General features: G+C 43.2%; 1 protein-coding gene across 1 annotated transcript in view; it reads right to left on the bottom strand.

Moving 5' to 3' along the window:
• The window catches only part of LOC308081445 (GTPase IMAP family member 8-like), a gene marked incomplete at its 5' end in the record, with an annotated part of 52,352 nt that overhangs the window by 829 nt on the left and 27,100 nt on the right, over window positions 1-24,423 (bottom strand). Inside the window, 3 exons of the mRNA XM_080457812.1 lie at window positions 10,827-10,902; window positions 12,349-12,503; window positions 15,568-16,188. Of these exons, the coding sequence (XP_080313938.1) occupies window positions 10,827-10,902; window positions 12,349-12,503; window positions 15,568-16,188 (852 nt within the window). The remainder of the gene's footprint in view (window positions 1-10,826; window positions 10,903-12,348; window positions 12,504-15,567; window positions 16,189-24,423) is intronic.

Genomic DNA, 24,423 nt, shown 5'->3' with positions numbered 1-24,423 from the left:
GATGCCATAAAGTACCATATTGCAAAATATATGCTTCCTGTGTATTCAGTCACCAAAGAGGGCTTCCTCAAAGTGGTTCGGACGCTTGACAAACGCTACAAAATACAGTCTCAAAAGAGAGAGGGGAGAGAGGGAGAGGGGAGAGAGAGAGAGAGAGAGGGGAGAGAGAGGGAGAGGAGGGAGAGGAGAGAGAGAGAGAGAGAGAGAGAGAGAGAGAGAGAGAGAGAGAGAGGGGAGTGAGTGAGAGAGAGTGAGAGAGAGAGAGTGAGTGAGGGGGGAGAGAGATGGAACAGTATGTGTTAATGTGTGGTTAATTTATATATTTTGTTTGTACATATCTTCTCTAGAAAATGCAGTGAAAAGTGACAAGCGGATCAGCCATACAACAGCCATCTGCAAAAAGTTGGTGTGCCACTTTTCACACAGCTGGAAAAAGAGGGTGGCACTTGAGCAGGCCCAGAAGCGCTTCGAACTTCCAGACCATGGACTCATCACTGAGTGCCAAACTGGATGGGGCTCCAGGACTCAAATACACCACACCTAGTTCTAGGGCATCAGGAGCTAGATGTACTGGAGTCGGTCAGCAAGGCACTGAAACCACTGCTTGAGTTCACTGATGCTCTGTCAGGGGAAGATTATGTAAGTGTCTCACACCTCAAGCCAGTACTGAGCCTTTTCAACGCAACTCTCTTGACACCAAAGGAGGGGGACTCTAACTTGACAAAGTCCTTAAAAAATAAATTATTAGAGTACTTGAATAGTAAGTATGAAGATAAAGTCACACAAGAGCTACTGAATGTGGCATCCTTCTTAGACCCAAGATACAAGACCCAGTACATCACTGAAGACGACATTCCCATCATCAAAGCCAGACTGGTGAAAGAGATCAAGACGCTGGAACTCAAGGTAAATATAATGATTAGAATGAAATGTATGAAATAGAAAACTGTTAATTCTATTATATTATCTTACATTTAAGTACATGTTTAAGTGTACACTGAGCTGAACATTGTGGTCTTCATACAGTAATGATTCTCATTATATTATGATGTTGTATTATCATATTTCAACATGAAATAATGAAAATTTCTTTCTTCTTTTTTTGTCTATTTTATTTTAGAGTCCTGGGGGCATCAGAGTCAGAGTAGAAGAAGTTCCACTCCCACCCACCAAAAAGAAGAAGACGTTGGGAAGCTTCTTCAGAAGCTCCACTGCCAGTGCCGCTGCCACAGCACCAGTTGATCCCACTGCTGCCATAGAAGCTGAGCTGAACAGCTATCTACTGCCACTTGACAATGATTGCGGATCGTTTCTCTTAGCCAGTGGAGCATTAGTTACCAAGAGCTGTGCTTTCTTTTTCTGTTCTTTTTCGATTTTCCAATCCTACATTCTCTTAAAATCAGCGTGAGGTTCCTTTTTGTTATTAGCGTGGTAGTTCCTGGCCAAACAGGAAACTGTTGCGGTAGTTCCTGGCCAAACAGGAAACCAGTGCATTTCCGCCTCCGTTTTCCGGCCAGATGACGTCATTTTCCCGGCAAAGTCCCCCCCGACACCGTTCAATAGAAAATATATAAATAAAAGGCTTCCGGGGGTGAAATTCATGGAGTGGGTGTTGTGAAACTTTTGCCACTCACAAAAGATATACAATTTAACTTTAGTTTTGTTGAAAAGGTTACCTAGTATTACTTTAAGTAACTATACATTTTTGCATTTTTTTTCAAGACTGCAAGCACTTGCACTGTTGTTGTTACTGTTTCACTATTGTCAAAGAAGAGCTGCAATATCTTTGATATTTCCAATCTAAATGCAGGCTAAAATAGTGATTGGTCTTTTATGTTCAATAAAATATTCATTTCCTATATACATTTTGGAATAGGATATTCTGTTTTTGTAAAATTGTGCATCGTTAGATGTAAAATACTGTTGAATAATTGTCAAAGCAGAGCTGCAGCAAAATGTTTGATTACAGTATGTTCATGTTGATTGACACATTTGACAGTGATTGGTCTGTTCTGGTCAATAAAACTGCACTTTTCCACGTCCATTTGGTATTATTATGCAGTTTTTTGAAGAATGCTTAGTTTTCACTGTTTCTACAGTTAAAATATCAAATAATAATAGTCATATCGTATCTATATAGAGATATCTGGCATATATATCGAGATTTCTGTCCATATCGTGCAGTCCTACTGGTCGCCACCACGGCTCTAATTGAGCAGATGCTGCAACAGGTGGCGGCTGACCCTACCCTCCCCGTCAAGCGGGTCTATGACAAGATAGTGGCCCCAACTGCAGAAGTTCGGCATCTGCCCCCCTTTGATGCAGTTAAATCCCGCTTGGAGAGAATGCGGGCCAACCTTATGCCTCCCATCCCTCACACCGTGGAGGGCAAGTGGGCCGTGACCTGGCAAGGGGACGCATTTCTGTCAAAGCACCACCGGCAGCACGGGTTCAGGACAGAAGATAACGTCCTCAAACTGTAGCCTATAATTTAAATATTAAATATTATCAATGCTTGATCAAGCAAAAGGTGCTGGGGGGTTTTCCGCAACAATCTGATACAGGTCTAATTTATATCAGTATGAATAAAATGAAATTTGAATTTTGTTTTAGATCTATTTGGACGGTACCTTCCGATCCTGTCCAAGGCCGTACATGCAGTTCGTCACCATCCACGGCCTAAATATGGAAAGGGTGGTGCCATTCGTCATGGTGCTCATGAGCGGGAAGACAGAGATGTATTGCGGCAGTGGCACAGCCAGAACGCTAGTATAGGCTGGGCCAAGGCAGGAGCGTGTGGGCACGCTAGGCCTGTCCCCGACTAAGGATTTGTTTAGTCGACTCTAATTGGCGACTAATTGCCAATAGTCGACTGGCAGTCGACCTTTTTGTTTTGGGCCAAAATACATTTTATTTCAAAGGGCCAAGTCTACACAGTTTGTTTTGTCTCCAGCAGAGTTTCTAGTGTCTCTATCTCTCTCTGGAAGAGGTTGCACATGAACTCTGCAGCCGCACTGAGGCGCTCCAACACAAACAATACCAATACAAAGACGAGGAATAAGAAGAATAAAGTGGAAGTTACGTGTTGTTGCAGGTGTAGACTTGGCCAAAAAACAATTTAAAACATTTTTTTTTTTTTTTTTTTTCGACTAGAGTCGACTAAGAGACACTTAGTCGACTCGGACCCCCCGCGACTAACCAGTCGACTAGTCGACTTAGTCGAGGTCAGGCCTAGGGCACGCATGTGTCCCCGACCCGTGCGTGTGCGCCATGTTGCCAAAGCCGAGTTGCTGAGCCAGGGAAAGTTCACCTTGTATTTATTCCACCACAGAAGCGGATCCTCTTCACCTGTGCGGTTATTGGGTGGATTTTGGGCGTTTTGGGGCTTTTTTTTTTGTTACTTAATTTCGGTTTTAGGGTTAGGCTTAGGGTTAGGTTAGGGTTATTTATTTAATTCATATGTTTGCGTGATTTTACAATTATTTTTATCAAAAAAATAATTATAAAATTATAAAAAATATAAATATATATATATTTTTTGCTAAATCGATTGGGTTGGCCAGCTTTCTATGTGGGTGGGCACAAAGATATATTCTAAAAATAATAAAAATAACAAATAAATAAATAATATTAACATTGATAATAATAATAACTTTTACAGGTCCATACAGGCAGGATAGGCACCTGAAAGGGTGGGTGAGGAAAGCCATGGCTACAGGCTACCTCCCCGTTGCCGAGGCAAAACATTCGGGTGTTTCCAGGAGCAGACAGACCCGCCGGCTGGTCTGTCGCCACCCCGCGGTAGGTGACTTCCTACAGTACATGGAAGCCACCTACGCGGGGGAGAAAGCACTGTTCCCGCCGGCAGTGTGGAGTGTATATCGCCGTCGCTCCAATAATCGAAGCAACAACGCAGTGGAGGGTAAGAACTTAGATTTATTTACTTTATTATTATCATTATTATTATTATTAATTTCTCATTCCAAATCTGTTCTATTTGCTTCAATATCACTGAGCAATGTGGGAATGGAATGTCAATGTGCCATGTGTGCTGCATGTAGCCTAGTTCTTATAAACCTATGAATATTTCATGTTTCCATCACAGATGGAACGCACAGGTCGGCACCTGCCAGGCTGCCACCCCTCCATTTGGATCTTCATCCGGCGTCTGAAGGACGAACAAAAGCTTGTGGACGGTGTGTGCCATCACAGAACGCGGGTCTCCACCAGCCACACAGCGGAGGAAATGGCGACAGCTGGAGGAGAGGTTTGAGAGTTTTTTTATACTAAGAATAATTAAATAATAAAAGGCTGTAGGCATGGGGTCCAGGGAGCAGGTGGAGGCTTTGGCCTATGCTTAGCTTGGTCATTTGAGGAGCATCCACAGGGGAGAAGGAGTAGGGAGGGTGGGACGATCTGAGGCTGAGATGCAGTGGACTGGAGTTGGCTTGTTATTATAGAACTTATTGTGCACAACAAAAATGTGTTCACCTGCTAACATTAATATTACTATATTAATTCATTACTAATATTAATTAACTAATGATTTTCTCCAACAGGCTTCAGAGGCTCAAGCGCCAGTACCGCAGAGGAAGGAGGACCCTGGAGCAGTATTGGGATGTGTGTGCAAAAGACGCCTATATAAACACAAACCCAAAGTAAATTGATTGTTGTTCTTGAACTATTTAAAATAAATGCATGGGCAGGGTCTCATTTTGAAGGTAACACTTTGAAGTAAGTGAAGTGAAGAACTTACTGGAATAGAAGGTTTTTAATTCTCACCTAAATATATTCTATCAATACATGCCTGCATAACACTGCTATATGAGCTGGAAAACACCATGTGGCCATGAAGCCTTACCTAGCTCATGACCATAAAACATTAGATTCTGTGAAAATAATTTGAAATAAAACTAGAAAAAGTGCTTCTCGGAGCACAGGTCTCCGCCTATGCACAAATCAGCCTCCTGGTGGCGCTATAACAGGCCCATTTGGGGCAGAGGTTCTGCTCTGGCATCCAGGGAGTGTGTGTGCAAAGTTTCGCTGCGATCAAGTCAACGGTGCCAGAGATTAGCTGTACACAGAATGACAGAATGGCACACACACACAGACGGACAGGGGGTAAAACATACTCTCGCCATTCCGAAAGTCCCTCTCACCGCCTCGGAGAACGACGAGTCATAATAACGTGTCACTGCGGGAATGTCGGCGAATTCACCCCATTGAAAAATGGCTGTGGGAATTGGGGATTTTATACACTCTAATAAGAAGTGAATACATAACGGCCATGACCAACGATATTTATTCTCTCACACGTTATATATATTTTTAATGATTGACCTGACCATTTTTGCAATATAGTGAAACAGAGCTAGCTTCGGTGTCTAGGTCTGCAGTCGTGAGGGGCGGGTCTAGACTCTCCTCTCCAGGCCAGTTAGAGCACATTAATTGACCAGCACACTCATGGAGTGTACATGAGTGTATGTGCACAGTCTCAAAGCAGACACATAGCCCAACTAACTCCACACTTTCCACAAAGATTCCTCAATATTCTGCCTAGATTTAACTCCGCGAGGGTAGAGATGGAACCAAATGGACCCGTGGTCCATGTATTCGTACCATCCGCTCATATTGAACATAAGTCCTGAGTAAATCGTTTATGAACAGCTAAAATGTGTGCCTCACTCAGCCTGTGTTGGCGGCGGAGCTGTCTGTGCAGAGCCGTGCGGGAGAAATGCGGGGCCCTGTGCGAAGTCACGTGCGCGTGCGCGCAGCGCGCGTGCGCGCCCCCGTCCCGCGCGCGCTTTCGCGATTTTTTGGCGGTTTTGGGCGGATATTTCCGAGTTTTTGGTGGTTATTTGCGGTTATTTCTTTTTATAACTCTTAATAAATGTGATTCTGTTCATTTTGCGGGGCTCCCCCAAGCACGGGGCCCTGTGCGGCCGCACCGTTCGCACTACCCTTGGCGCGGCCCTGTGTCTGTGTATGAGAAGGCAAGTGGCCGGCCCTGTCATAAACTCACACAGCTCTCTTTGACTTCTGCCATTTACTGTGTTAATCAGCAAACTAGGTACAGCTGGTCAGATTTACATAACAACCCCGCCTGACTAGGCTACTGCAAGGGTGTACTCAATGAACACTAATTGCATTCATCACAGTCCCCTTCACGTTGGTCGAAACTCTTTTTCTTATTTAACACAAAGATATCAAAACGCTCGCCCCAAAACACAGTCGCCCTGGCCACATCGGCCGGTATTCCCCTGCCCTGCTATAACGTAACCTCAGTAAAACGGTGCCAAAACCTAACCTTATTCGACAGACAGGGGGAGAGAGACACAGGGACAGAGAAGAGGAGAGCGCGACAGAGAGGAGAGCGACAGAGACAGAGAGGGGAAGGGGGAGAGAGAGGGAGAGACAGAGAGGGACAGAAACAAACAAGCCTGCACGTGCCATGTCCTCTGATTATAAGCGAATTTGACATTGTTACCATGTCTGAAAATTATAAGCGACTTCGCCCTATTTTTGCACAATACTCTCTCACACTGTGAGGTGGCTGTAAGGCGGGGAGAGAGCGACATAGACAGAGGAGGAGAGAGAGAGAGGGGAAGGGGGCGAGAGAGGAGGTGGATCTTGCCGATGATCTGTGCTGCCAAGTGGGCGCTATGTCACGCTACATGTCAGGCTTGCATGTGTGTGAAACACCTCTGTTATATTATTCATTCATCAGAACTCTTTAGAACTTCTCCGCGCTGTACTTTTTACCTCAGTGTTGCCATGTCTGAGAATTATAAGCGACTTCGCCCTACTTTTGCACAACAGTCTCTCTCACACTGTGATGTGGCTGTAAGGTGGATCTGCGATGCGAAGTGGACGACGCGTCACGCTAGATGTGAGGGCCGCGCAGCGGCCCGAACTTCTAGTAAGATTAATAGGGGACAGGAAGCCTATTTGTGAGGGAAAGCTGATAATAATTAGAAGAAAGAGTTAACAGTTAACATAAAACATTTAAACCAAGCACTTTGCTTGGTTTGGAATGATTTGAAACATGATTTATTATTAATAATATATAATAATAATATGTAATATAATAATATTAATATTAGTATTATATTATGTAATAATATCAATAATTTGAGTACTTTCGAGTGTTGTATAAATCAGTAGGCCATAGTCCCCCCAGGATTCCGCGATCGCGGATTTCTCCTACTGAATCTGAATCAGCAGACCCGGCAGGCCCGCCACTTTTCAAAATATACCTCTCCGGCTTAGTGTGGCGTTGTAGAGGGCGTTGTAGGAGTGTGGCGTTGTAGAGGGTGTCTCCCTGAACGCGTGCGTATGTCACAAGTGCCACGGCAAAGAGCCGTCTCGTGTCCAGCGTCCAATTTGTAAAGGCTATGCACTCCAGTGAACAGCATTTTATCCGTTTAGATACATTCTTAATGTTATTAAACTGTTATTATTACACATTACAGTAACATCATTTGTGTTGTCTAGCTTCGTTTAAATTCTTAATTTATAGTTTTAATGTACAAATGAATCGTTTTTCAATGGCTCCTTTTTACCCTAGAGGGTACTCTTATTCTGAAGAGATCGTCCACCGGAAGTCTTATATTTGCTAAGCTATGGTTGCTTACGAAACACAGCAAATAATGTGTGTCCTGACAATGCTAATACAGAAGTGAATAAATATTACACCCATACTAGGTATCCTCTAAAATGTAGTAACTATGGTCAGGGTTTGGATGACAATATAGCCTCTGCAACAGAAAACAATTATAAAAAATATAAAAACAATTAAATATAACATTATTTTCAAATTAGATTTGTATCCTCAAAAACGATTATTCGAATATTCGATTATTCTGATCCATCCCTAATTACAATTAATTGTATCTAAGGATTTTACTTGATTATTAAAACAAAATCTATTTTTTGCTTGATAACTAGTCATTTTAGGTTGTTTTTTAATGTCCTCAGAATATTAACTATCAAGCCGCGGAATCAAGGATTGTTCTCCACAGAATCAGGAACGTTCTCCGCGGAATCGAGACTTTTTCTCTGGGGGGGGCTATTAATTAATAAAAAATATAGGCAATATATATATATATAGATATTTTACTGTAGTGTTGAGCTTTTAAAAAAGCTTTTTGGTTGAAAGAACAATAAACCGCACTAAAAACACTAACTCCTGCACACCACAAAATCCACAACTAACTGACCTCCTGCTAAACTTTGACTGCATGTGAGAATCTAGCCATGGTTCACAAGACGCTCGTCTGTCACAAGCGTCATGGCGCTACTTTTTTTTTAAACTTAACATTTACAACCAGTACATCTACATAAAAGTTCAGATTTCAAATATGAAGTGCTTACCCTATGGCCACGGACGTTACAATTAGGTACGGCTCCTCAAAAGTACCCGTATATGCCGCGTTGTTCAATAAAAAGCATTTTAATCCGATCGGCGGCCATTTTCTCATAGAGTTATAATGTATCAGAGTGCAATACACCTCCCAACCGATAGGGTCACGTAGTAGAAAGCATGGAGAAAAGTTCAGAAAAAAAGGCCACCGTACAGAATTGTAACATCCGTGGCCATGGGGTAATTACTTTATAATTACCCCCCCTCTCTCTCTCTTCCCCCCCCTCTCTCTCTCTCTCTCTATTTTCTTTTTTTTCCAGAAACTGCTTCATAGGCGTGTTAAGGGGGAGCTTGGGGGTCCCTAAGAAGACCATAGCACCCCCAAGAATGGTAGCCTACAGTAGGCCCTATATTTACAGTAGATGTGTATTACTCATACAAATAGACAGAAGCTTTAGAGCTTCTCCAAAAATATCTGATCTCCTAGTTCACAAAACGTCACGCTGTAATGCGTCGTTAGCTTGTAGATCAGCTATTTTTGGGCAGCAAAGTGAAGGTGAAATTACAGAGTTATACAACGCGTCTCAGTGACGCATGCATGATGCGCTCTGATCCGAAAGTTACATTTCAACATAAAGCATTTTATTGAGTTGTAATCAAATCATGACTGATGAACAGAAGTAACATAGACACTTCAGAGATTAGAGAGAACGTTTAACTATTGCAATCGCTATAGATTTGGGTGAGTTCTATTGGTTAAAACTGAATCTCTCCAAATGCTTGGACTTAGAGACATCAAAAAGAAAGCAGTGCCAATTGCTTTCGTGAAAGGTAATACAGGCAAGACAGATGTAAACTTTTATTTTATTTAATAAAAGGAGGATTAATACACACAGGTGCTTCGATGTTGGTTGGGGTAATTACTAGCAACATGTCATCCCATCTTCCTCTCTGTCTCCTCTTTCATGCTCACGGCCACCAGAGCGCATTTTTCCACACACACATGTGACATGCCACACAATGATGTGCCCGTAGCCTGGTAAACCCTCCCTCCGGAAATCTCAATTCCATTTCATTTCAGGAGTGAGTCTGGCCTGATCCGCCTGTCTGCAATATTGGCTGTGCTGGAGTTGGGCGGGAGTAATACCGTTGACTGACAACCCCTTCAGCCAATGATAATTTTTCCCCTTCAGCCAATCAGCAGTTCACCAGTCTTAATGTGACGCGACGGGACTTTTGAGACAGCCATACCCAAAATGGGTTGCCTTTTTCGGGTACAATGGTGTCACTGCCCGCCCCTACCGGTTCTCTAATTATTATTTTTTAAATAGGCTTTGTCATGATTAATTGACCACATATATGAAGTTAAACAACTAAATTCTATCCAAACGATATCTTATAAGTAAATTCCGTGCCTCAAAATAGAAGTTAGAGAGCTTTTTGAAGTAAAAAAATAGCGGAGAATTGGCCGCACATGAAAAAGATGGCTGCCGTTCGTGTTTTGGGCTCACTCGAACTCGCCACCTGATTGGCCAACGTAAGCTGTCAATCACAGAACAATGAGCGACGACGCTGATAGGCGCGTCCGTTTGGCATACACAGCCAATATTGCAGAGAGGCGGTTCATGCCAGACTCACTCCAGGAATCAAATAGAAATTAGATTTCCGGAGGGAGGGTTTACCAGGCTAATGTGCCCGCCCACCTGAGGAAATCTCACACAAGCACACACATACACACACGCAAGTGTGCACTATGCCTACCCTGTCAACTGAGCGGCACCCCCAGGGTCCTAGCGCCCTTTCGCATACAGCACATGCGAAGAAGAGATCACCTATATGAGTTGTATTTTAGAATAAAAAACATATTTCCAGTGATAATCCAAGTTAAACAAAGAATAATAGTTTTGGGCAACGGTTCCTCGTTGGTCAGTAGGAACACACTGAGGACATTAGCTGGGGCAATAATACAATATCATTTTGACTATGCATGCACCTCATGGTACTCTAGCACCTCAAAGGCATTACAACCAAAACTACAGACCTCTCAAAACATACTAATCAAACTACTACTAGACCTTACACTTAGGACTCACCTAACCCATGCTCATTATGCTAGGGAGATAATAGACCTCACACCTAGGACTCACATAACTGCTCATTATGCTAGGGTGGGATGGCTCAGGGTAGAGGACAGTCCAGCAACTTGCAATGGACCTGGCTTTCAAGATAGGCTACTCAAGGGACCTGTGCCCATGTACCTGTCAGACTACTTCACTAGAGTGAGAAACTCTAGAAACTCCCTCTGGCACAACACCAGAGGGAGCTCCACTGATGACGTTCCCGCCCGGATTTTATCACAAACATGGAAATTAATTCATTTTACTGTTATGCCACCAAAATGTGGAATGCCTTAACAACAGCCTTAACTTCTAGCTTGCCACCAGAAATTGACCCCGGTTCTTACTTTGTCTCTCGGCCTTGGCTGCAGCGTTACAGGAGCTGACCACTCTCTGGATCTCCTCTTTGTCCAACATCACCGTCTAGTAGGACACACACACACACACACACACACACACACACACACACACACACGCGCGCGCGCGCGCGCGCACACGCACACGCACACGCACACGCACACAATGCAAAGTGTATCCATTAAACACACACCACTGTCTACAACAAACACATGACGGCATACACATTAAACCACATTATTACACGGCTTGGTTGAATGCTTGATTCTGATTGGTCAATCAGTGAATTCATTGGTGTGTTACTTTTCAATAATGACCTCTGAACTCAATAACAGCGCTGTCTAATGAAAGACTCAGCAGGTGGTGAGGTGTGTGTGTGTGTGTGTGTGTGTGTGTGTGTGTGTGTGTGTGTGTGTGTGTGTGTGTGTGTGTGTGTGTGTGTGGGTGTGTGTGTACTAGGGTTTAACATTTTCCGGTAAATAGCTAATTTTAATTCCCGGGAATTTTCAGACCTTTTCCCGGGCTTCTCGGGAATTCCTGTTAAAGGGTAAAAAAGAACAAGATGTTCCATACCATATATATCGGGAGATGATTGGAGTAGCCACCTGTGTGACACCGGCACTGCTGCTGCGGTGTTCTGTGTTGCTGATGTGCCGTTACGTTACGGGACTGTTTGCTCTTGTTTTGGGGATTCTGTTTGATCAGACAGTTCACCATGTGTTGTGCAGTTAACCATAACGCATTAACTTTAGCGTGCATTTTCTCTTCAGTTCTGGAGATGTGGTGGAGTTAGTAGGCTTACTAACCTATCATCAGTCTAAATACCCAGGCGCTGCGCTCGTATTCGTGGCAACACGCTCGCCCCAAAACACAGTCGCCCCGGGGCAAATCCGGGGGTATTCATCTGGTATTCGTACACGTAACCTCAGTAAACTATGTCTGAACTAAACCTAACCTTATTCCTAAACGTTACCTCAGTAAAACGGTGCCAACACCTAACTTTATTCCTACACTTAACCTCAGTAAAACTATATACCTAACCTTAAAACAAATACAAGAATACAAGAACCGCTTGTCTGTGAAAGAAATGGGGGTGACGTGTTTTGGGGCAAGTCTTCCGTTCACCCGACACTGCGTAGCAGCACAGAGCGGCGCAGACTGAACATATGGGAGGTCCAACCTGGGTCCTACGACTCCTACGACAAACTTACTGGCTTTCTCCTTGTGTTTTATTTTGTTCATTACTGTTAAATTCAGTGCGTCCCATATTGGATCAAAAAAGACGATGGGACCCTGCCCTGGTCGGCAACGCGGCAAGTAACTTGGCTAATTATAATAGTAATTCCTCCGCGCTGTAGATAGGCCTTTCTACTAATTAGTAGTAATTTCTAACAAGAAAAAACAACCTTGGGGATCCCGGGAACTGATTTCAATTCCCGGGACGGTAAATATTTCTGGGATTCCCGGGATTCCCGAATCCCGGGAATCCCGGTGTTAAACCCTAAAGTGTACCTTGCTAGTGAGCTGGTCCAGGTACATGTGTGCGTTGTCATCGTTGACCCCCTGCAGACCCAGACCCTTTTGCCTGAGGCTGTCCAGCAGAGAGGCCTTGTCCTTGTCAGTCACCGCCTTCTTCACCTTCTTCACCGCAGCCTGCACCAGCCTCACTGGACGGATGGATGGACCAGCACACACACACACACGCACACGCACACGCACACGCACACACACACACACACACACACACGCACACGCACACGCACACGCACACACACACACTTGTTATGTGAATATACTTTTATTGCTCCTAGTATTGATGATTTCTTGTATATTATTGTGTCTTTATATGTCTTGATGAATGAATACACAGGACCACAATGGAAACAAACTCCCAGGGCTTTTTGTGCTATCCTTTTAGCATTATTATAGAACTGTTCTAGGGTTGCCAACAGCAATACCGGACAGGTCGCACCCCCCCCCCCCCCCCCCCCCCCCCCACACACACACACACGGAGTGTTCACCTGCTGCAGTGGCGGGGGGAGGAGGAGACAGCTCATTCTTTCAGATTATCCAGCACAGTTTTGAGGCCAATTTAAGCACATTGGCTGTTATCATCTCGGCCTTGATTTTTTTTGCTGTATTTGCATCATTAAACATTGCACTGTTCAGTGTAGTGTAGTCCTGCTGTTGTAGCTCAGTCTGTGTTTAACTAACTATACGCTAGTATGATATGGTATCGTCGATGTACAAGCCCACAAGAGTGGCGGAGGCGACTTGGTGTGCGTTTGTAGATCAGCGATTTTCTACGTGCGATACCGTCATGTGTTGAAGTATAAACAAAGCTTATTGAGGCATGAAAGGCACCACAACTCACTGAGTTCTCAAACCATTTACACGCGGTTTGGTTTGTATGATACAGGATTAAGAATGCTGGCTTTCATACCAAAATGCTTACATAGATAACGGATTGACGGATTGCATGCTGTGTTCTGTGTTATGGTTTAAAGGATTTTGTTTCAAACAGAGCATTCCTGCAAACTTTAGAAGCCAATCTTAGCCAAGACCTGTTTCATTTACTGACTATAGAGATACTGTGTACCGATTTGCGTGATGTTTGGACAAAATCTGTAGGAGTAATGTCAAAAACTGTGTTTTTCAATACATCGACCTCCTGGTGGCACTATAACAGGCCCATGTTCGGGGCAGTGGTTCTGCTCTGGCATTCAGGGAGTGTGTGTGCACAGTTTCGCTGCGAGTGGCCGGTGTCGGAGATTAGCTGCTCACAGACGGACGGACGGACGGACGGGAAGGGTGCAAAACATAAGCTAAATCCAAGCCAAATCCAAGCCAATCCCTTGAGCTCGGTCACTCGCTCACTCTCCTCGCGTCCTCCACTCGCGCCTAAGCCCCGCCCCTGCAAGGAGCCGAGGATTATTTGCGAGGACGGAGTGGTCGAACGGTTGGCCTCACAGGAACGGAACGTACTAGAAGCGTCATTTCAAAGCGACGGCAAATTCTGCAATCACTTATGACGTTTCATACTACAGCTGGACCAGAGCAGAGGCGTGGATGAAAATATACATGCATAGAATAATACAGAATATAAGAATAGACAATTCATCAATGTGGATGGCCACATTGTTATCTTTATAGTTAACATTTTGTGCAAAGCCATTTATTCCTGAAATAGTGAACGAAGCGCCAGGATGAGCAAACTTACATTTATGAACTAAATCCTGACCGTCCCTCTTTTTGCTCGTACAGTCCCCAAGCGTGTGTGTGTGTGTGTGTGTGTGTGAGAGAGATGCGCAGCGAGTGAGCGGCGGCGGGGGCGAAGGGGGGGGGGGGGGCGGACACACGTGATAAGGAAGTCTTGCGCAAGGAGATGTGGAGACTGGTTTAGCCTACACTTGATGTACACTCGCTGCATGCCGACTCGGAGAGCCGACTCGGCTCCTCCACTCGCCTCCTCCAAGAAGCAAATGAACAATTGGAACTTGACTACTTTCGGTTCGAAGTTGGAGTGACCGAGTGGGAGTGAGCGAGTGGCCGAGATTTTCGGTATTAGAATTTGCTTATAGTCTCTAGACGTCCTAGAGTCTTCTCCCTTCCCTAAAACATCCTGGACAACACTCCACACATCAGAGACTCGTCCTCCTGGCTCCCAAACTGTGACTAAACTCCCCATTGCAGTTAGAACTGCAGATTCACTCACAATGTTCCATAGTAGTCTGAAGAGTCACCTCTTCAGACTCCACCTCACCCCCTAGCACTCACCTCTTCAGACTCACCTTACAGTAGTACACAAAATAGCAGATCTACAAGCTCACAATGCACCGCAATGTGATACGTTATGAGCTTGTGGGTCAACTGTTTATTGGGTCCATTTGGTTAAACTGAGGTTAGTGTCTTAGAGCTGTAGTTAGTACATTATTGTAAAGGCAGCTCACTTGTAAAGTTGTATATGAACCACACAAGGATTTATGTTTTGTTTTTGAGGAGATGAACATTTCCACACTTGTTAGGCTAAGCCTACTGTATACCATTAATTTATTTTGGTTGACAATTTAATTTAATGTTAAGATATTAATGTTTGAAGGAGAGTGATTATACACACACATCACAATAAATCATCAAAATACCATCCAGAGAATGGTCACGGAATTGTCGTTTGGGACTCTACTATATTTGACTGTGTGTATTAACTGTTGAAAAAGTAGTCGTGTGCATATAGAAAAAATAACAAATTATTATTAATCAAATTATTAACAGACTAATATTAATCAAATCAAATCAAATCATATCCTGTATGACAAGACTCTCCCACCCCTCCCAAGGGGGGGCTGTGAATGATCCAAGCACCACCGAAGAAGAGTACACCCAGAAATCACGTGATCACAACAAAATAAAGCTAGTTTCCTTTCATGTTAAAGGATTTATAAAAGTAAAAATGTCTCTGCTTTCTGTTGTTTTGGGCAAAAACAAGCCACATTCAACTGGCCATAACTCTGGAATGGAGGATCGCGACCGGACAATTATTATTTTTTCCCTATACTACAACACCTGTGTGTGTAATGAGCCGATCTCCGTGCGGACGGAGGTCACGGAGAATATTCCATGATTTTCAAAGGTACAGTAAAATCGCTCGTTTTCGCTGGCAGCAGTGGCACACTATAACACTATTATTCTGGCAGTCAAAGAGTTAATGAGTAATGACTGGTTTCTCTCACCTTGTTTCCTTGCTGCTTCTTGGAACATCTGGTTGGTGTAGTGGCTTCCACCGTTCTTCTCCACCATCTGGTTGATTTTCTCCAGCAGCTCAGTGACCTGAGAGGAGGGATCCTTGCTTTCGTTGTTAAAGACATGATAAAAACCACTATATTTTCTGATTAATTCTTGTAGTTCTGGAGAATCATTCACAAAATCTTCAATTGTTTGACCTTTAAGCTTGTCACCATGAGTGAAGAGAATCATGGTGTATTTGTCTGAACTTTCTCCAAATTCTTTCTGAATCTTTGCCACAACGTTCTTCTCCTCTTCTGTGTATCTTCCTAGTCCGATCACAGCCAGGATCACATGAGGACCAGGAGCAGCACAAGTAATACAGTTTGTGACCTCTTGAATGGTTTCATTATTACTGAACTTAGTGTCAAAAAAGCCTGGAGTGTCAATAACATAAACCTTTCTACCAGCCACTACACCACTGGCCTGACTACAGGTCTTTGTCACTGAGCTGAATCCAAACTTGGATTCAAATGCTTCAGGACCCAGGATGGTGTTTCCTGTGGCACTCTTTCCAGCACCAGTCTTCCCCACCAGCACAATCCGGATTTCTTCATCATTTATGAGATCTGAAAGAAAGAAAGAAAGAAAGAAAGAAAGAAATACAATACGATACGATACGATAATACTTTATGTCAGTTCACACTGAAATTTGTCTTGCGACCCAGCAACCATGTAACCTGACGCTTCCAGATCCAAGAAGCTTACGTCACACATTTGTTTCTCAGCTTATGCTGTCTTGAGAAACGAAGTTACTCAATACCGCCCCCATCTGGCAGAGTCAGGTTAGCAGCCATGTATGCAACAATAAACAGTACACACATTTGACATGACACAAGAAAACAAAACAAAATACATACATAAAGACATACAAAGACAAGAGCAATGTCCACCACTCAGCCTACCCCTGGCCTAAACTCCTGATTAAGCCTCAATGTCGTCTGATGGACAAAGGACCTCTTCAGTTTGACCTTATTGTATGTAGGAACACTGTATCTCCTTCCTGAAGGCAGCAACCTATATTCTCCATACAAAGCATGGCTAGTGTTTGAAGTGATATTGCTTGCCAACCTTATCATACTGTCATTATACGTAGATGTATAGAGCCTCTGAAGTGGTTGTCCAACAATCTTTGAACAAATGTTCAGTTGCTGCAGCAGTTGTGACTTTAAGGCTACAGCCAGACATCCATACCAGGTGGTACTACAGTACTGAAGAACACTCATAATAACAGAAGTGAAAAATCAGGCCGAACTTCTAGTATTTATAATGAGCGTGGTCATGTAAGTGGCTATGGTAGTGGTGGCTAAGTGAACAGTGCAGTATAACACTGAATACTGTGGATGCATGTGTTGTGTAGGAGTCAGAAAAGGCTGTTCGATTTTACAATATAAATCAAGGTCCCAGAGATAGAAATGCCATTAAATGGGGGTCCGTAGCCTCTAATCATTAGAGGCTACGGATTAGAGTCTAATGCATGTCAAACTGGGGGTCCTTGACGATATTTATCTCGATTCTTCTTTTATGTTAGTTTTTAGGATAATTTTTTGATGATTATGAATAACTTATATGATGATTAATTATATCATATGATTATTATATTTGTATAAGATGATCTTATAATAAGCATGGGGCACGTATAATGATTATATAATAATCTTATAATAATATAATGAATCATCATACATCTTATTAATTAATGTGTTGACAGACAGACAGACAGGCTAGATATAGATAGATAGATAGATATTTGTTTGTACTCAAGTACTGTACAAATTTGAGGAGTTTTCACTTTACTGGATTATCTTCAATTTTCAGTATTTTTACTTCTACTCCACTACATCTCAGAGGCAAATAGCCTATTGTCCTTTAGTAAACTGTAGATGTGTATAATTATTACAAAACCTGCATTAACCACTTTATCCCTATATACTTTGGCTGTTTGAAAATAGCCGGTCTACACGCTCACAACGCGTGGCTTTGCGACTTGTTGTGAGCTTGTAGATCGGCTAATTTTCTAAAGATTTGTATACATGTTGAACACTTAGGAAATGGGACATTCTGCATAATGAGTACTTTTTTTATACTTTCAGTACATTTTGATGCCAATACTTTTGTACTTTTTCTCAAATACATTTTAAATACCAGACTTTTACTGCATTGCGGTATTGATACTTTTACTTAAGTAAAATATTTGAGTACTTTTTCCACCACTGCTGACTGCCTATCCACCTACAGTAGACCATTGGTTCTCAAAGTGGGGTCCAGGGACCCCCAGGGGTCCTTGAGGGAGTTCCAGGGGGTCCCCAGCTAAATGATGGATAGTTAGGAACTAAATGGACCCTTGGATATTCCAAACCCAACACGGTGCAAACTAAAGTTATTTGTAAAGTTTACAATGTTCGAACGTCACTCGATAACTTTTAACCAAACGCGGGTGAAACAGTGAACGTGTCGCCGCATAAAGAGTGCACGCGCGCACATGGACTGACCTCGCGTACAAAAGCATATCAACAGCGTGAATTAACATAGGAATGACCGACCTGGCTGGATGCATATCAATGACCCCCAATTTGACACTTATTAGCCCGCGGACCCCTATTTGGGGAAAATGGAACCAAATGGACCCGTTAAGGTCCATTTGTACACTCTCAGAGTTACATTAACATTGATTTTACAATATAAATCGGGGTCCCAGAGATAGAAATGCCATTAAATGGGGGCCGTAGCCTCTAATGCATGTCAAACTGGGGGTCCTTGAAATTAAAATGGTTGAGAATCACTGCTAGAGCCATAAAAAATATTCCCTTGTGGGAGTCCCTGGCATAATTGTCTCCGCCAGGCCGTAAGGCATGGCGAGAGAGTATGTTTTACCCCTTGTCCGTCCGTCCGTCCGTCCGTCCGTCCGTGTGTCCGTGTGTCCGTGTGTCCGTGTGTCCGTGTGTCTATCTGTCTGTGAACAGCTAATCTCCGGCACCGTTGGCCCGGTCGCTGCGAAACTGTGCACACACACTCCCTGGATGCCAATTCAGAACCTCTGCCCCAATCTTTTTACATGGCCCTGTTATAGCGCCACCAGGAGGTCGATTTGTGCAAAACCCATTTTTTGATATTACTCCTACAGATTTTATCCAAACATCACGCAAATCGGTACACAGTATCTCTATAATCATGTGATCAACACGGATCTGTCTGATTTTCCATATTCCATCCTGATTGGCTAAGGTTGGCTTCCAAAGTTTGCAGGATTGGTCCATTTTTAACTAAATGCCTCAAATCATGAACGCAGCTTGCGATTTCCGTGAAATTTCACACGCACATTCCCACTATGCCGAGGAAGAAATGCCACTTGAACATTTTCAAATCAGCCTCAAGGTGGCGCTATAAAAGGCCAATTTGCGTTTTTAACTGTAACTGCACCGATCTGCGTGAAACTTTGCACGCATACTCCATAGAGGCCAAGGAAAAACATCTGCCCAGCATTTTTCACATTAGCCTTTTATAGCGCCACCAGGAGGCCGACTTATGTAAAACACATATTTTGAGATTAAGCTTTCATATTTTATCCAAATGTCACGCAAATCGGTACACATGATCTCTATAGTCATGTGATCAAGATGGTTCTGTTTGATTTTTCATATTCCATCCTTATTGGCTAACATTGACATCTAAAGTTTGCAGGAGTGGCCCGTTTTGAACAAAATGTCGCAAATCATGAACGCAGCGTCCGATTGCGGTGGAACTTTGCACGCACATTCGCACTACGTTGAAGAACAAACGCCACCCTTTTAACATTGCCCTATCATAGCGCCACCAGGAGGCCTATTTTTCTTTTTTATGTTACTCCTACACATTTTGTCCAAACATCATGCAAATCAGTACACATTATCTCTATAGTCAAGTGATCAAGATGGTTCCCTCCAATTTTTTATATTCCATCCTGATTGGCAAATTCTGAACATTACTGGCCCACAATAACCTACCTTACCTGGCGGAGACCTGTGCTCCGAGGAGCACTTTTTCTAGTTATCTTTTCAAATAGGGGTCTGCGGGCTAATAAGTGTCAATTTGGGGGTCCTTGACATGAAAAAGTTTGAGAACCACTAGAGTAGACTACTTAGCAGGTCACACAATGGATCATTGATATGAATACAGCCAGGTCGATCATTCCTATGTTAATTCACGCTGTTGATATGCTTTTGTAAGCGAGGTGTGAATGATTGTTTGTTTCTGATCGATACGCGAGGTCCGTCCATGTGCGCGCGTGCACTCTTCATGCGGCGACACGTTCACTGTTTCACCCGCGTTTGGTAAAAAGTTATATCGAGTGACGTGCGAACATTGTAAACTTTACAAATAACTTTAGTTTGCGCCGTGTTGGGTTTGGAATATCCAGAGTCTGACTTTCGCTGTCCGCGTACAGCCTTTTCCCATGTTGTTGAAGCGCAAGGGGGCAGTAGTCCATGGGCCAGACGAGAAGTCAGGGACACGTAAGGTGGCAAAATCTCTTTGGCACCATTTTGTTTGTACCATATACAGTAAGTACTTTGAAACATGATAGCCTTTTCAAATGAGTAGCTTTAATACTTTTTTAGGACATTCATGTTTTTGCCATTATCTCCCCACATTATCTGCAGTTCTGTACCTGGCCTATAGAACCGTTCGCAATTTGGTGGTAGGAGAATTTCTCACTTGAACTGAGTCAATGGGTACCTAGACATGAAAAATCACAGAGGTGCTCATCCACCATAGTGCCACGAATGGCGCAATGGCCAAATAAAAAATGGTCGCCATCGGCTATGATGAAAATCCAACTTTTTTTGTTTCTGAGTGTATATACACATGCAATACCTCCATGTTGACTAATTGTGGGGTGGGGAATTCATTTCTGTTATGACCACTTTGGGTGATGTTGACCTTGAAAGGTCATGGTCAAGGTCATCTTGCTATTTCGAAGACCTTGGCCATAACTTGGCCATTGTTAGGACTAAAAACAGGTGTAATAAGACTAATTAAACTAATTCTGGCATTTATAATTCCTTTCTGATATTGTTTTGCCCATTAAGGAGCATCTTGTCATTGAAATATGTAAGTCAATGTAACTCAATTACTCAATAATGTTCTTTCATTGTATTTTTTTTCAATAATGATTTGTTTTATTTATAACAAAAGACGCATGAGATATATAACAATTATAAATATCCTCCTTTAACTTTTATTTTAATTGGGTGTTGAAATGAGCAAATAAGAGTGATATAGACCTACAAAATGATATACAAATAAAATCGTAACTCAAAATCAAATAACAATTCCTCTTTAAGTGCACCATATGTGTGCATGCTGGTTAGTGTGATGGACTTTTACAGGATGGATTTAGAAAATTTCCATGGCAGAATATGATGCATGGAACTCCAGCAGCACGGCACCCACATCGGCGAGTGTCACACTTGCCTGAATACTTGCATACTGTGAGCAGACTTGGTGGTAAGGCCTTCAGACACTTAGATGGCAGGAGTGTACCAAAGTGCTCCTCCATCCATGTTCCATTGGTGCTAGTCTTGCCTGAGGTTCCTTGGCTGTCGCAACAGGTCGCAAGCCCTATGCACCAGAAAGACACCTTAGATGTGGCCTCTGATCACACTACTTGTGGGAGGGAGAGCATCCATTCCAGCACTGGCACTGGTATAGTTTTCTACCCTGAGGTCATCAAATGTCTTAGCTGTTGTACTTGAACTGCACCCTGCCCAGACACGCACCAAGTACTTCTACAGTATGTCAACGCTGTGTCTTGTTCGGTCAAGGTGTCTGCCTCTCCAAAGATTGTCAGATATTGCACTGGGTCAAAAGCCATAGCTGCATGTTTGGTCCCCACCTTACTCATGCAGTCATCTCCAGTCAGGATATGTGCCTTGATCACTGTCTTGGCTAGTGGTGCTCCAAGATGAGAGATTGCTTGATGCAGTGGGAGGATGCGCCGCTTCTCACCAGTGTCATACTGCTGCCAGATCTCCTTCATCCTCAGTGCTTGGAAGTAAGTATATGGGGTGTAGTATAGCAGTAATGTGAAGGTGTGTGTGTGTCATTGGAGACTATGACAACTCTCTTGCACTGTTTCACATGATAGCCCACTCCACATGCACCACCATGGGGCGGCAGTGGCTCAGGGGTAGAGTGGCCGGGTAGATTAAACTTGAAACCGCAAGGTTCCTAGATCGATCCCGGGCTCCCCCAGAGTTAGTGTCGAAGTGTCCTTGAGCAAGACATTGAACCCCTAATTGCTCTGAGCAGGTTGGTGCCTTGCATGGTTTCCTCCGCCATCGGTGTGTGAATGTGTGTGTGAATGTAATGTACAATCTATGTAAAGCGCTTTGGATAAAAACGCTATATAAATGCACCATTTAGCATTTACCACCAGCCTGTCAGCCTCAGCACCAATGGCTGTCCTGGAACTTATGGCCTGCAAGTGTGTACGGACCTGCAAGCTTCCAGACTGTTCCTGCCTTGCCAACAAATTAAAGTGCACAGAAATGTGCAAGCTACAAACCTGCAGCAATCAGAAGGAAGAGGAGGAAGATGAAGTGGAACTGATTGATTATGATGATGATGACGATGACGAATACTGAAGAATTGATATTGGTATGACAGTTATGATGATGATGATGATGATGATGATGATCATTGATTAAAGTACCTCTCAAGCCTACTCCATAAACCGACTCTGTCACGGACCCTGTTGTCCACAGACTTGGACCTCCTCTCTGTCCCCAAGGCAAACAAGCGAACCATGTTCTGAACCTTGTTCTGAAGGCTCTGTCGGGGACAGAGCCTTCAGTGTGGCAGCCCCCACCCTGTGGAACTCTCTCCCAATAGGGATTGGTTATGCTCCTGCTCCATGCTCATGCAACACTGGACTCTTAAGGCTGTGTGTCTTGAAAAGACACCTATTCTCTCAGGCTTATGGCATATAGTTGTTTGTTGTTTTGTTTGTTAGTTTGTCTGTTGGTTGTTCATTGTTTTTGAAAGGCGCTATATAAATTCAAGCTACTATTATTATTTTTTTTTGTATTATTATTAAAGTGAATGAAAGAGAGAAAATATTTTTTTCCCCCCTCTGTATCACATGTTCTGTTCAAAAAAAGTGGCACGCTTTCTTCATTATTTGAATATATGGTTGGTGTCTTTGAAGACTGATAACTGTGACTAAGCTACCACTTAGGAAAGGCTATCATGATCAAATATCATCTAGGGATAGACCTATTCAAAATACAAAACTAGAATTTGCAAATGTTGCACTTGAGTGACCCCGATTAGTGAAAATGCTGTTCACATCGTATCACAACGTGAAGTGTTGTGAGCTTGTAGACATGCCATTTGCTGAATGTTTGCCCCAAAATAGGCATGCTAGGGTTCATGTGGTTAAAGAAGTGAATGAAAGAGATTGAATAATGTTTTTTTTCCCTCTGTATGACATGTTCTATTCAAAAAAGGTTAGGCGATTTCTTCATTCTTTGGATCTATGGTTGGTGTTATTGAAGGCTGATAACTAGGACTAAGCTACTACTTGGGAAGGGCTATCATGTTGAAATATTAGGGATATACTGTAGACCTTTTCAAAATACCAAACTAGAATTTGCCACCTTGAGTGTCCCTGATTAGTGAAAATTCTGACCTGGGCCCATGGACTACAGGTAGTTGTGTTAATTCACAACTACTGTGCCAGATAGATAATCCCCACACCAAGAGAGTAAAAAAAGAAAAAACGTTTCAGTCATTATTCAGTCCGACTTCACTGTAGCCTATAGTAGCCTTTTCATAAATTATATTTGTACTTAGGCTGTCCTGAAAGTTTATAATATTTAGAGAAATGTAAAGTTTCAAATACAAAAGTAGTAGTAGTAGTTGTGAATTAGCAAACTGGACATTTAGACTGAATGTTTCCTTTATCCTCATCTTGCGCTAATGCACGCAACTGTTTTGCCAGGTTTTATTTGTGTTGTTTCTCATAAGCGTGCATCCGTTGTCCGTCAACAACACCACAGCCGTCTGTGCCTTGACTTCAGTGCGCTGACTCTCCCCACCCACCCCCTGGTGCTTCAACAACATGGGCAAAGGCTAGCTGTTCACCTGTGATAGAGAGAAACGTTTTTCGTCGCATCTATCTCTCTCTGTCATCCTCCCTCTCCATCTCCCGCACACATATGTACATTGCTCCTTCGTGTCATGTCTCTGTGTCTCTGTTTCTCTCCGTCTCTCTCTCTCTCTCTCGCTCGCTCGCTTTCCTCCTCCTCTGTCTCTGTCCAGAGCCTTGGGTCTGTCTATCAACTGTCAGCGCTGTTGAGTAAAAGGGGGAGGGGCTACCGGCAGCAGATCTACAAGGCAACAGCGCGTCGACTTGTGAGGCGCTGTTAGCTTGTAGATCTGTTGTACAAAAGCTGATGATCATTTTGACGTTGCACTACCTGCGGAAGTGATTTGCATAAGTATTGGGGCATAATGCGTTTCATATTAATTGTACATCCTGCAAGTACAGTAATGGTATGGGAAGCAGGTATGTGCAGAGGCAGAATATTGTGGAATTTTAGTGGCAAGTTTGGAGTTAGTTGGGCCATGTGTCTGCTTGGAGACCCTCAACATGCAATCATGTACACTCCATGAGTGGGCTTGCCAATTATTGTGGCAAGATGTTACCACAAAATTGACTGAAATAAACTAAACTAAACTAAAATTAGTCACCCTTACCACGAGGTATAACTTGTAAGGATTGTGCAATCGTGGAATGAGCAACACAGCCAAACATGTGGGTA

Source organism: Gymnoscopelus braueri, assembly GCF_963280865.1.
Source record: "Gymnoscopelus braueri genome assembly, contig: SCAFFOLD_115, whole genome shotgun sequence".
Taxonomy (NCBI): Eukaryota; Metazoa; Chordata; class Actinopteri; order Myctophiformes; family Myctophidae; genus Gymnoscopelus; species Gymnoscopelus braueri.
Note: the sequence above shows the minus strand (reverse complement) of the source record. Positions and strands in the feature narration are given on the sequence as shown.